General features: G+C 34.9%; 1 protein-coding gene across 1 annotated transcript in view; it reads left to right on the top strand.

The window, feature by feature from the left end:
- The window catches only part of LOC138945280 (uncharacterized), a 52,764-nt gene that overhangs the window by 31,184 nt on the left and 8,372 nt on the right, over positions 1-13,208 (top strand). Inside the window, exon 2 of the mRNA XM_070316701.1 lies at positions 11,858-12,092. Coding sequence (XP_070172802.1) covers positions 11,858-12,092 — 235 coding nt within the window. The remainder of the gene's footprint in view (positions 1-11,857; positions 12,093-13,208) is intronic.

Below are 13,208 nucleotides of genomic sequence, written 5' to 3'. Positions count from 1 at the left end.
TAATTATTCGTAAATTAACTTATAATCTAATTCTCATTTTATCTCATCTCGCGTTATATTGTGGTCATTCTTTAATTTTATTTAAATTATTCATATGTAAAATTATACGCACACTATTCGTGGAAATATGCGTTAAAAAATACGTTCAATGTGCCCATCCTCGGTATTCTATATACGGGGTGAAAGCTCTCGATTTCAGAAAATTTCATCCCGCCAATCCGGGATTTCACGGAGATTAACAAACACACATTCGCGTTAATATTACGATATCAGGAAACCGACATTGCCACAGTATGCATATAAGATTGAAACTCGCGTGGTGGACTTGTCCGTGTCCGACGGTGTATCGCCGTTTTTACACGCGGGTTTTTGTAAATAGCTTTTGCGAGACGCGAGTTTAGCGAATGTTCGTATATATTTACATACGTGCACGCGTACGTATGCGTGTGATACGCAGCGATGCGTATAGAGATTCACACGCATAGAGATTCGGGCGTACGTATGTTAACCGCGGGCGACGAAGGATGTTGGAAAATATTTGTAGTTTTCGCGATAATATTTTGTCGATTTATGTACATACCATAAACGTGCTGCTATTAAATTGCTAGCAATGTAACGAGTATTAAATTGATTGTGGAGAGGTTATTCGGCTAATCGCAAGTGCTAATTAATGTAATAATATTGATGTTTTTCGCGCACGATGAACTTAAATCTTGTTACATTATGCAAATTATTCACGCAACGTGTCATATATGCATTATGATCTGGCAACATGACAAATATATTTCCAATTACGCTTATCAAATTCGTATATAAATGGACGAAAGGATGCTAGCGAAGCGAATAATTATTATTGGGAGAATAGCCGACGTAATCGCGCGCACCAGGCTTGGATAAAATTAATGATATAAATATTATAAACATGAAAGATAACGCATAATTGATGCCGAGATAAACTCGTTGCTCCAATTGTTGTTAATAAATGCATATTATATAAATGCATATTATATTATATTATATTTAGAAAAATTAAATATAGAATTTAAACAAGGCGCAAGTTGTTGTAAATGACTAAAATAGCTGAGAAAAGAAGTTAAAAATGGTAATAATTAAAACAATCTTAAAATTAATAAACGAGGGAATCTCAAGTAAACTAATTTAATTAATACTTTTGTATCTTCTCTCTTACTTTCTCTCTTTAAACGCACTAAAAAAAGAATTATATTATATTAATTAATGCATTTAATGAAAAATATATCCGATAATTACCGTATTCTTTAAATAAATTTAAAATTAGTATTATAGTATTTATTAAAATAATGCTTGTTTATTATCGCTCGAAATTTTTTAATTCCTAATATAATAACATGTCAAAGGAACGATCTCTTACTGCAAGAGAGTTGTATGAAATTGTCTGAAGAAAGAAGGAATTTTTGTTTATTGTTTTCGAAACTTTATTATTTTCTTGAAACTTTAAGTCAGCGAAGACTTTTTTTAAGGAAGCATATTTATACATTTAATTACTGGCTTTTGAACGGCAACAAGAACGTGTTTATCGAATTAATCAACTTCTCGTTATAAACGAACAAAAGTGGGATAATAAGCACGACTTCTTCTCGTATTTCGCGTTTCTTTCGACGTCGCGCACAGACATTTAATTATATCGTTTCTCCATTCGAGCCGCGCTGCTATTCGACACGATTCAAAGTGGTATCGAGGAACTTCTTCACGGCGGTATGTCGCTTGATTCCAATCCACCGGTCCAATCGAAGTACGTAGTCTACTTCGAAATTGTTTTATTTTTCCTCGCTTCTTCTTTCACTGCGAAACAATCAGAATCAGCTATAGGGAGATAAAGGCGAATTCGTAGACATCGAAGTCATTTGATTTTCTTTCAGACATTCGCAATACTGCAGTTCGGGTCGTTTACACTCGTAATCGAGCGCAGGAATTCACGATGTGCACGTTCGAGTTGTGTTTAAATTTTCCTTCTCTACAATTCTCTTTATTTTACTGCACAATTTTTTTTTCCCTCGTTCGTCATTCGCGGACGAAGAAATAATACGGGGGAGGGGGGGGGGGGAGGGGGAGTTAATTTTAATTCGGCGCGTCTCTCTTTTCTCTCCACTTTTCATGAATGGACTGCGCCGTCTACAGATGACCATTTAATTTTTCCGCGCGTCGTATTTTGCATAACGGACCCTTCAGTAGTTGCGTGGCATTTTCTTCACCCGTGTGAGCAAAAAGAGTGATAATTATACGTGCTAATCTGTCGTCTGTTTTGAATTTTATTTTGAAACGAATTTTCGTTTCCACGTGCGTAATCTCGTGTCGGAATGTTTCGTCTTAATTACTTTCCGCCGCGCGTCGCATTGCATTAACTGTAGTATTTAAAAGTATCGCGTTATTGTCAATTTCAGGTGCATGGACGAGACGCGAAATTGTTAGTCAAATCGGCGTCGATAATATGCGTTGCTTTTAAAGCGTTATTGAAAAACTTTGGCGCAGCTTGCTGATATTCCGAATCGCGAGCGTAACAGAATATGGAAGCCCGGAATGTCGGACCTTGGGCGGTTTATCGTCAAGTGTTTCCGATCGATTTCTTTATCAAACCGCGGTGTTTGAAAAAGAAGAAAGAAGCGCAATTAATCGACTTTCAATGGCCCCGCAGATTGCCAGTGTTCTATTTCAGATAGATGATTAATGAAACATTTAATGGCTTCCGTTAGACTAGATCGAAAGATATAAAGCGCGAGCTTTATCTACGTGAAAAATGGATAATTTAGCCGCATATTGATATAATTGAATATAATTTATAACAAGAATTATATACATATATATAAATTGTTAAAAATATAAAATTTGTTCTAATCGTGCTTTTAAAATTTTTGAGCCATTCCAGTAATAATTAAAATAATATATTTAATCAGTTTGTCATTTTATACATCGCGATTATCTAGGTACTATTTCGTACGAGAATTCGAGACGTTTATAAGGACATTAAAATTAAGGACCCATAAGGATGCGAAATGGTTAATTGGAAAGGAAAGCCGCCTCTCCGATTGCGAATGCAACGTAATTCACGGGGCGGATCCTGGATCGGTATCGATGAACTGCCGGGTTGGTATTTAGCTGCGGTCGCCAATCCAATCAAGCCGTTGCTGGCGCGACGTAGGGATGTGAGGGTGGTTTCTTCTTTCGTATATAGATAAAGTGGTTTCTTCCTTTTACCGCGGGAACGGATCTTTGGCTGCGAAATGGCACCAAATGGCGGGAGGATGTCGGAGAATTGCGATCGTACAACTTCACGAAATCTTATAGCTGGTCACGGATCGAGTGCTTCGCAATCCCCGTGTGCGACTCGGCACCTCCCCCTCCGAGCATACAGACTCTAAGCGTGAAGCCATAAACGTGAAGCGAAAAACTTTGGAAACCTCCCGGTCTCTTCGACAAACTCGAAATATTCTTCTCACCTTTCCATCCCCGAGGAGAGACTTCGGGGTAACGAATATACTGAACCGATTTGCATTGAACAGCGAGGCGGCGCGATTCTTAATAACTTTAGCATCCGAGCCAACTGATATTACACACGCGATTGGACGTCCGGATCGCTATAACAATGGAAAAACCGCACGAACGAGAAGTACGATTGTGTTTCACGAATTCGCGCATATACCAACCGATTTTAATATCAGATCTCGCGCGAGATCTGCTTCGGCGAGAGACACGTCAGCGTTTCATCCGCGAACGTCGTTGAGTGCGGTATGCAAATTATGATGCATAAATTAGCATAAATAAGGACTGTTCGTTGACGAAGCTAAAACAACTGATTTTGTATCGAATATCGGAAGACAAACATAAGAATATACGCGAGATGAAACTATCCCTCGTTTCAGAACATTTCTCAAAACTAAGATATTTTTTATTTGGGATAAATTTTTACATTTTTATTGACAAATTAAAAGTTTCATTCTACATGGATTAGACTAACAATAAGATATTTTGTCTGTTTCGTTTCACTTGATTGCCATTATATAATTCACATTACTTTTGTATAAAAAGTTTACAATATGTCTGTCATAATTGCAAACTTATTATATTATATCAATCATAATTTTCTGATTAATCATTGTTAATTTACTTAATATTATTTTAGACTTAATTATTTTCATCATACATCAATCACATATAATTACAGATTAAATCCTAAATCATAATCACTGATTTAAATATCCAATAGTTGTACTCTGGATAATAATTAATCTGACTTTTCCGATTATACATGTATACCTGTGATGGACTTTCCCACCTATTATACGCCATTATAATTCGAAATGTGAAATGGGTGCAGCCTGAAGACATAATTGAAAATGATAATTTATATTCCCGAGCTGCAGCTTCACCCGCATATTGAAATTCGTCTTACGAGCGAGTAAATAAACGCTTTCGGAGCTGAAACTCGTGTAACTAAAACACGTTGACGCCCTGTGCGAGATATAATTCTCTTGGAATCAATACGCAACGTAAGATGTGTGCGAATTATAATTTTATCATAACATTTTAATGATTTATCGCAGAGCATATAGTATTTATTAATTCTTTTTAATTATTATTATTAAAATTATGATTGTTCAATAATTGAGATTGCGATGAATATTGTATTAATTGCAAACATAAAATTTTTTCACGAAAAATCAATTATCGTAAATACTAATAGTCTCAAGAATATATTTAAGAGAATTAATAAACTAATTATAAAAATATCGTGTACGCATAACTCAACTTTTTTTTTTAGTATATAGATTTTCAGTTTTATTTATCTCGATAATAAAGTGGTATAAATATTACGATGTGGTTGTGGAATAAAAATATCCTGTATTTATATAGTATTAAATATATGGATAGTAACGTGTGCTTTGGTTTTGAAAATTTATGCGTTTAAAATTGCATTATTTTATATAGATGCATGCACAGGGTAATCGTTTATTCGTGAACGGTTATTCACCAGTTCAGTTATTCCGAACAGTTACAAACTCTACAGTTGCAAATAGCACTGAAATCCACTGGATTACATATGAAATACGCGTCACGCTCTGTTCAATCTGATCGACCGCATTGGTCGTTGAGATTCAAGCGTATTGTTTTACAGGGTATATAATTACGGAAGCAGCTTGCGATCGACATGGTGTACTGTCTATATCGGGTGTCCTTTGAAATATCTCTATTTTCATCATTTAGTTGATGCACAGAATTGTGATGTTTCTCAAAAAAATTAAAAGGATCTCGATGCGCCGATATATTTTCGAATCAAATTTGTCCTTTATTTCGCATAAACGTGTATTACAAAAAAAAAAAAAAAAAAAATGAAAGAAATTATATAAATTAGCAATATATTAGCACAGCAAAACCGTGCGCGCATGTGCGTAAAGTTTTACATATCTTAAAAGTAAAAATGATTCGGAATGTATCCGAGCGAAAAGATATCGTTATAAAAGAAATAGATAATTCAGGGACATCCTGTATAATAACAAACAGAACGAGGCGCGTTCTGTTTCACCGCTACGGTTGCACGCTCGAGCGCATATTAAACTGTTACAAAGTAAAATTCGTTTGATTAATTCAAGTTGTCGGCGGACAACTGGAGCTTTGTCATCGATCCGACGACCCGACACATTTTGTCACGCTTGGGAAAATCAGGGTGCATGAGGAAATAACGTGCCATTTTTGCAACAAATTACCCTTGTCGAATCGTGCGGCACTAATCCGGTTCATTAGGATAATAAGATCCACTTTGGAGACGCGTGACGCGAGCGTAGATAAACGAGAGGAGAGAGAGAGAACGGATGATTGCTAAAACTTTATTTCGTTTAGCGTCTCTTTGTAGCGCGAATTTAAAATATAATAGATATTCGAGAAAAAGCTCGAAGAAATGCAAGCGTTAAAACGGTTCTTTTAGCAATAGAATTTAACTTCAAACCCGCGAAAATATGAGATCCATCGATTTTCGTTCGCTTGCAACTCTTTTTTTATTATTGTAGGCTGCGAAAATTCGCTGATAATTAAAACGTTACTGATCACGTGCAAGTAGCCTGTTTCAAAATATTTAGTAAACATCGCAGTACTGTTGAAATTCAACTGTCAATCTTGTGAAAAAGTTCGGTAAGAAAATTGCTAGCGAGTGATTAAATAATTTATCAAATTTATAAAAAATTCGTAATAGAATATTAATTTATTAAGAGACAAAACGGGAGAGAGAGAGAGAGAGAGAGAGAGAGAGAGAGAGAGAGAGAGAGAATCGTATCGCTTTCTTATAATTTATAAGAGAAAGCTTACAAGATACACATAAATCATAGTCTTTGGTTATTTAAAAGAGAATTAATTAACTGAATGTTTGTAAAATGTATCGCAAGCAATTTATCGTATAATAAAATGTATATTGATAGATAAATTTAATGGGATAAGTGGCACAGACGCTTGAAGACCATCAACGGCTCGCAAGCGACTTTCGGTTCGGGATGAAAAAGGGCTAACTGTCACCTGCGCCATTGTAGTATCGATTTAAATATAAAAACGATACCGGCGAAAAGATATACGAGAGGCTTCGGTATCTTGACAGTCTTCTTCCTTTTTTCATTTTTAAGCTCATCGTGCCGCGACATCCTACGGTCGGAAAGGTTTGTCCCGTGAACCTCGAGACTCCTCTCTTTCCCTTTAAGCCGCCCGTATTCTCGCACCCTCCTTGTGTCTTGCCCGATACACAAGAAATGTCTGCGAGTCGATTTATTTCCGGCGGGACGAAGGGAGACATGGTGACTGAAGAAAATATAGTATCGAGAAAGAACGTAAACAACATACGTGCTATATACACATACACACATTTAGGACCTATAAAAATATATTATTTTATATATCGAGAGCAAATCTAAAATTTCAATTTTCAAGCATTATTTTGATAATACATTACTCTTTGATTTTTGATAATATATAAATATCTCAATATTTTTATTCTTATTTTTCACATATAACACACATAAATAACAAAAAAAATTTACTTTTTTAATAGCTAAAAAGTTATTAACTTTTAATCGTTTAGAATTTGGAAACTATTAGATCCTCGTTGTTTTTTTTTTTTTCCAGAAAATAAATTTCAAATAGATCAAAGAATCATTAAATCGTCTCGATTCGCCTGGAATGCTCTGTATATATGAAATTACCGATAACAAGTCAACGTGCGTTTAAACGAGATGCCAAATCAATGAGAAGGAGATTCCCGCGTTTTAATTAAATTCCTTTTGCGCAGACACTGTAACGTGACAATTTATTTAAAAAAATCAACATCCCGTACACACACCGTTGCACAACTGATTTAACTTTCTGCATCGTTCGACGCTGCCATATATTTACTGTGATTTTTAATATTAAAAGTCACCCGCGTTCCTGACGCTGCAGGTTACCCTAAAATTTCGGAGAATGATACTTGTATGTAAAGAGAAAAATAATGTCAGAAATATTTATCATATCTGAAAATATCGAGATCTACGAATATAAAAAAATATAAAGATAATATACAATTATCATGTGTTGTTGTAAGTATTAAAATTTCTTTTTTCATTACTTTCATCGCGCGAATGATAAGAATTCATATTGTGAGTGTGTTGTATTGTAAGAATTTAGCGTCCCATAATGTCGCATAGAATTTAATAAACGCATAAATACAATAATATGTGTATGTGTGTATTGTGTAGTTTCGACGAGCGACTTCTCTCTTTTTTCCTTTCTTCAAAATTATGATCGTACGCAACCCTACTCGGCGCAATTTTTGCCGCTCGTCTCGACGATGTCAGAAAGAGGCGTCGCGATGGTAAGCGCCGTCGAAAGTCGTAAAAATGCAAATGCACATATCTCCCGGAAAAATTGCCAGCTGTTGGACGACATTCCCAAAACTAGCCCAAAAGCCGATGAATTCTCCGGCATTTCTGTGCCATCTTAAAAGTTATGTGCCTCAAGGATCTTGAGTCGCGTTCCTCAATTTGCAAAGATGTATGTTATTATATATAGGCGAGAAAAATATAATATTCTCGATAAAGCACTTGGAAATAGTACGAGTGAATATGTACTTGGCTATATCTCTCAACTTGGTAAAGTATGCAAGAGAGTTTCCGAATACAACTAGTAAACCGAGTTTGAGCAGTTGAATATTATCTGGATGGGCGGACTTTCTCTACGTGATCGATGAGGTAACAGAAACCAAGTGTAACTATGGAAAAAACACGTTTTACGTTTTCGCTTCTTTTTTTTTTCTTTATTTCGAAAATTACCCGCTATTAGACAGCATACGGGCACGGTAATTTACTCTCTTGTTACTAATTACTGCAACACTTTCCCGTAAAAATGCTGACATTCTCGTTACGATGGCGAATGCATAAGTCACGTTTGTGTGTTGGGGACGTCCGGTAAACGGTGTTTAATAAACGAAAATTTATCCTCGCACTCCGTTGGTTTATTTACCGTAATTTTGTTCACCGCTGCACCCAGACGAAACGTATGTGCATGTCATTCGGCTTGCAATTATAACCCGCGAATCTTATGCAGAGTCAGAACCGAGTTAATTTTTTGAGTGCAACACACAGCAACAATTATTATATAAAATATTGAACGCGCATGACGTTATATACAATTTATACAAAATATTGAACACATTAATCTAAAAAATGGCAATTTTTAAATTTGTCAAAACGCGAAAACAATCACACGCGCGAAGACATATCTGTCAAAATTTTATAATTAAGAGAGAGAGAGAGAGAGAGAGAGAGAGAGAGAGAGAGAGAGAGAGAGAGAGAGAGAGATACGTATGTATTAATTATAAATTTTTAATTTTCTTTATTTTTTATTAAAAAGAAGAGTGAGAATAAGAAATTGTTTTTATGGATGGGTCTTTTATTGGAGAAAAAGTGCGGATTTAGTTCGCAAATACGTCGAGCTTAAAACCTTCGTGTGTGGCGGCGGTTTTTATCCAATTTTACGCGGCGAATCTTCTCATGCGAAAAATGCTGATTATATAAATAAACGAATGTTAAATCTATTAAAGAAATATAAGGCCATTTGGAATATTGAGCTCTTAAAATCCCGCGATTTTTATACAATATATCACACATCGGCGATATTTTTAATTCGCAAAAAAAAAAAAACATATATACATTCACATAGTCCAGAGAGGATGCTACGGTGAATATATTAATTCATTCTATAAATGTATGAATAATGCGCGATTTTTCGTTACTGAAACGACGGGTTGAATTTTATGAGTGTAAAACCGGAAAACTTTTGTGAATTAAAATCGAATATCTGGTAGGAAGGATATGAATAGAATTGCAAACATGGAAATATATTACACAGACAAAGAAGACTTATCGTTAGTAAAATAAATTGATGTAAATTAAGTAGTTAACTATTTAAAAAAAAAAAAGGTGATAAATATTTTAAGATAAATATATAATTAAATATTATTACTTGCTCGATTTTTTCATTCTTGTTGCTTGTTCGCATATTATTTCACGAAATTCTGCTTTAATAAAATTTTCAACGATAACCTAACGTGTTTACAGAATGTCTCACAATCCGCGGAACATAACGGAAACGTGCGCAAGCGAAGGATTAGATTTTGATCGTAATTTATTGGCTAATCGAAAATGATCCAAGAAAATGTAATCGCGTTACATGTAATAATGATCTGCTGGATATCAATTAAACTTTCCAGCTACTTTTCAGTAACTTGAACAAGGATCTGCATTTATCTAGCTATTATTAGCGATATAAATTGTAAGACCAGCGCACAATGATGATGCGAGCTATCTGTCTCGAACGTTCTATATAACCTCCTCTTTTTCAAGGCTGATACTGATTAAACTTTCCTGAATTTCAAGGGACAGGTATCGAGATCACATTGTATAGCTCTTACATTTATAAGATTGAATAATAAAACAACTTGACAAAGTTCATTATAGGACGCCTATCAAAGTTTCTTAAGACCAGCAGCATTATTTATACACAGCACGTAGTCTGCACATTTCGTATGTAAAATATACATTTTTGTATTAAATGAATAATCTTTTTGCTTTTCTGTCGATAGTAACAGCATTTACATGCAATCGTAACATTTGGTTACAAAAAGAGAGCATTTTCGAGCGAATAACCGCAAGCGCAATTGTTCGCGCGATGTGACTCCCTCGAAAAGGCAATTGAATTTTTTGCGGCCTATTCGACAGAGGCCATATTTATTATCTCGTTAATTTTAATCCCCCGGCCACACACATGCCGTGACCCAATATCGCGTACACCTCGACGACAATGATTTACGGCGCTTTTCCGGTACACGAAAGGTAGGGTATGTATATAGTACATGCATAAGTAGTGCACGTGGACATTTGTTCAATTTACGTTTCCCTTAATTTTGCGCTTCTATATATATATATATATATATATTTTCTTTTTTAAATTATCAAATGTTCTTTTCACTAAGGAAAATATAAAGGCTTCTTCAAAAAATTGACGACTGAAAAAGAGCTTTTAGCGAATAAAATTTCCAGAGAGAAAGAGAGAATAAATAATAGAGAAAGATAATAGGAATGACATTTCACATTTTCCATGAATAATTTCATAATTTCAAAGCAGCAGAGGCACATCTGTGCGAGACTGGAAACTCATTGGTATCGTAAAAGCGAAGTACCAAGATGTTCTTACGTATCTCAGGTATTTGCGGGATTATTGCGGTTATTGTTGAACGAACTCTCCTTAGGATTTTCCGCGAACAGAACCGCATATCATATCATCTGAATTCAACAAGTTGATAATCTGCATCATTGCGTTACATCAATTTGGCAATTAAGTATTTTCAATGCATACATTAATATTGAGTATAGATATATATGAACAAACTGAATAAACACTCATCTTTAACGCATAATACGAACTTTACGCGCAAATTAAACTAAAGTTAAACTATGTCTCGATAGACGAATTTTTTGTACAGTTAACCTTTAGAGCTTCTCTACGCGTATCTTTGACCAAATTTTGATCTGACATTCATCAATCAACGTCACTGTATTACACGGTAAGATCGACAAACTCCTTATTATCTCGATGATGAAACTTACAATTAACGTTCTGGGGGATTAACCCTTGTCTAACTGTTGTTTATCGTAAGGGCGACGAAGCAAGAAGCTGAAGAGTTGCGGCATCGATTTACTCTCCGGATAATAAAAAAGGATAGATAAATACACGCGCGCAAAGAATAAATAAATATAAAGAAGATTAATACTAAGCGATCTTTTTACGATATCCGATTAATAAGATTTCACGGTGCTATGGAATTGAAACGGCTGGCCTGAAAAAATAAAATACCGCGCGCATAATGCCGATCGGTATTCAGAGGTAATTCAGCCCCGATATTATTTCCACAGGCTTAATCACTAACGGCCGCTCGACCAATAAATCGCCCGTAATTTGCTTTAAGCTTCTCACGGAATTATCTATATCTACCTCCGCCGAAGTTGCTGGATTACCTCGACAACCGACTCTCTCGTGTATACACTGGGAGTTCTGCGTTTTCTTTTCTTCGCAAGTTCTTTGATGAGTTCTTTGACCAATTTAGGGGCAGTTTTTCTCCAACGAGAATTTAATCGCGCTTTCTTCGCAATTTTTTAATGCTTAATATTGGGAAACTGAGCTTTAAGTAGAAATCTTTCTACTTAAGAGAAAAGTATTTGCTTAATATCGTATGAGGAATAATATTCTTCTATTCATTTGCACTTAATGTGTTTTACGCTCATATCAATATTGTGAAAATATTTTGTTACAGATAATGGGCAAATGGTACGTCGTGGAAATACTGGAACACAGATTGGACCCTAAGAAACCAACGACTGGATCATACATCGTTGACACGTGTCCAATCGTCACGTTGAAGCCAACGTCAGACAATGCTTCTTTGAAATTACTGTGGAACGAAGAGGCTGGAAATTTGGAGTACAGCTTTCGAATACCAGATATTATCAGAAGAAAAGGCTTTTGGCAAGTCATGAGTGCGCAAAACGGTAAAATCTCGTTAATTTTCGCCTAGCTATCTATCTAAATTAGTTAGCTATTTTTAATTTGCATATCATTTTGATTTACTTATCATTATTTCTTTGCTGCTTTATATCCCTCTTCCAGTTTTTAAAGATATATCTATTAATAATAATAATAAAATGCAAAAATGTTTTCTATATATTTAATTTTTATTAGAAATTTCAATAGCAAAAAAACCAAAATTTTAATTTAACATCGCAATAGTTGACATTTAACTAAATAGATAATGGCTGTTCCAATATGTAAATTAATATTAAAGCGAAATGTATTACTGTTGATGTGCAAATTAATGCATTTGTACGTTAAAGATCTATAGAATGAACCATATAAACAAGAGAGAAAGAGAGAGACAGAGAAAGAGAGAGAAGCAAATGTATGTTGCGGAATTTATATAAAGAATAATCATGCAAAATAAGAATCGTTATTAGTACATATGACGAATTAGAGTTACTGTTCCAAGTTACAACTTCTGTTAAACAAATCGATTAAAGGTCGAGGATGAGCTTTACTTCTTTATATCTTAATCGAATCTCTTAGCATTCCACTTTTCTCCGTGATAAGTTTCAAAGTATCAGAATCGTTTTAATTAGGACACAAGTTACGCTCGTTGCGTAACTGATTTCTTATGTTACACAGTTAACTGAATTAAAAAATTCTCATGATAAAACTGAGAGTCTTAATTTTTCAACTATCCTCGAATAGAGTTCTATCGATATTCTCCCAAGAGTCTTTTTAAAAACGAAGAAATGAGATTGTAAAGAACTCTTTGAGAGAAGATAATGACATCTCCCGTAAAACGTCTGTAAATTTTTAACATGTGATCCACATTGATAGATTTCGAATAGTATTTTCCTTCATCGCTTTTGCGGAAACAAAATTACAATTCAGCTTTTGCCACGAAGGAATTTTTCAATTTGTTTCAAATTGCGACGGAAATGTGTTGCGCTGTTGCGTGCCGCATCCTTGTTCCTGTCTCTTTCTCTCTCTCTCTCTCTCTCTCTCTCTCTCTCTCTCTCTCTCTCTCTCGTACGTATTCTGGATTTTATCGATCCATTATCTATATATCCAAAGAAATACATCAA

The sequence above is a fragment of the Polyergus mexicanus genome, unplaced genomic scaffold (genome assembly GCF_030449975.1).
Source record: "Polyergus mexicanus isolate NDT 795.1 unplaced genomic scaffold, iyPolMexi1.0 SCAF_1, whole genome shotgun sequence".
Classification (NCBI taxonomy): domain Eukaryota; kingdom Metazoa; phylum Arthropoda; class Insecta; order Hymenoptera; family Formicidae; genus Polyergus; species Polyergus mexicanus.
The sequence above is the reverse complement of the archived record's forward strand: the minus strand, read 5'-3'. Positions and strand labels throughout refer to the sequence as shown.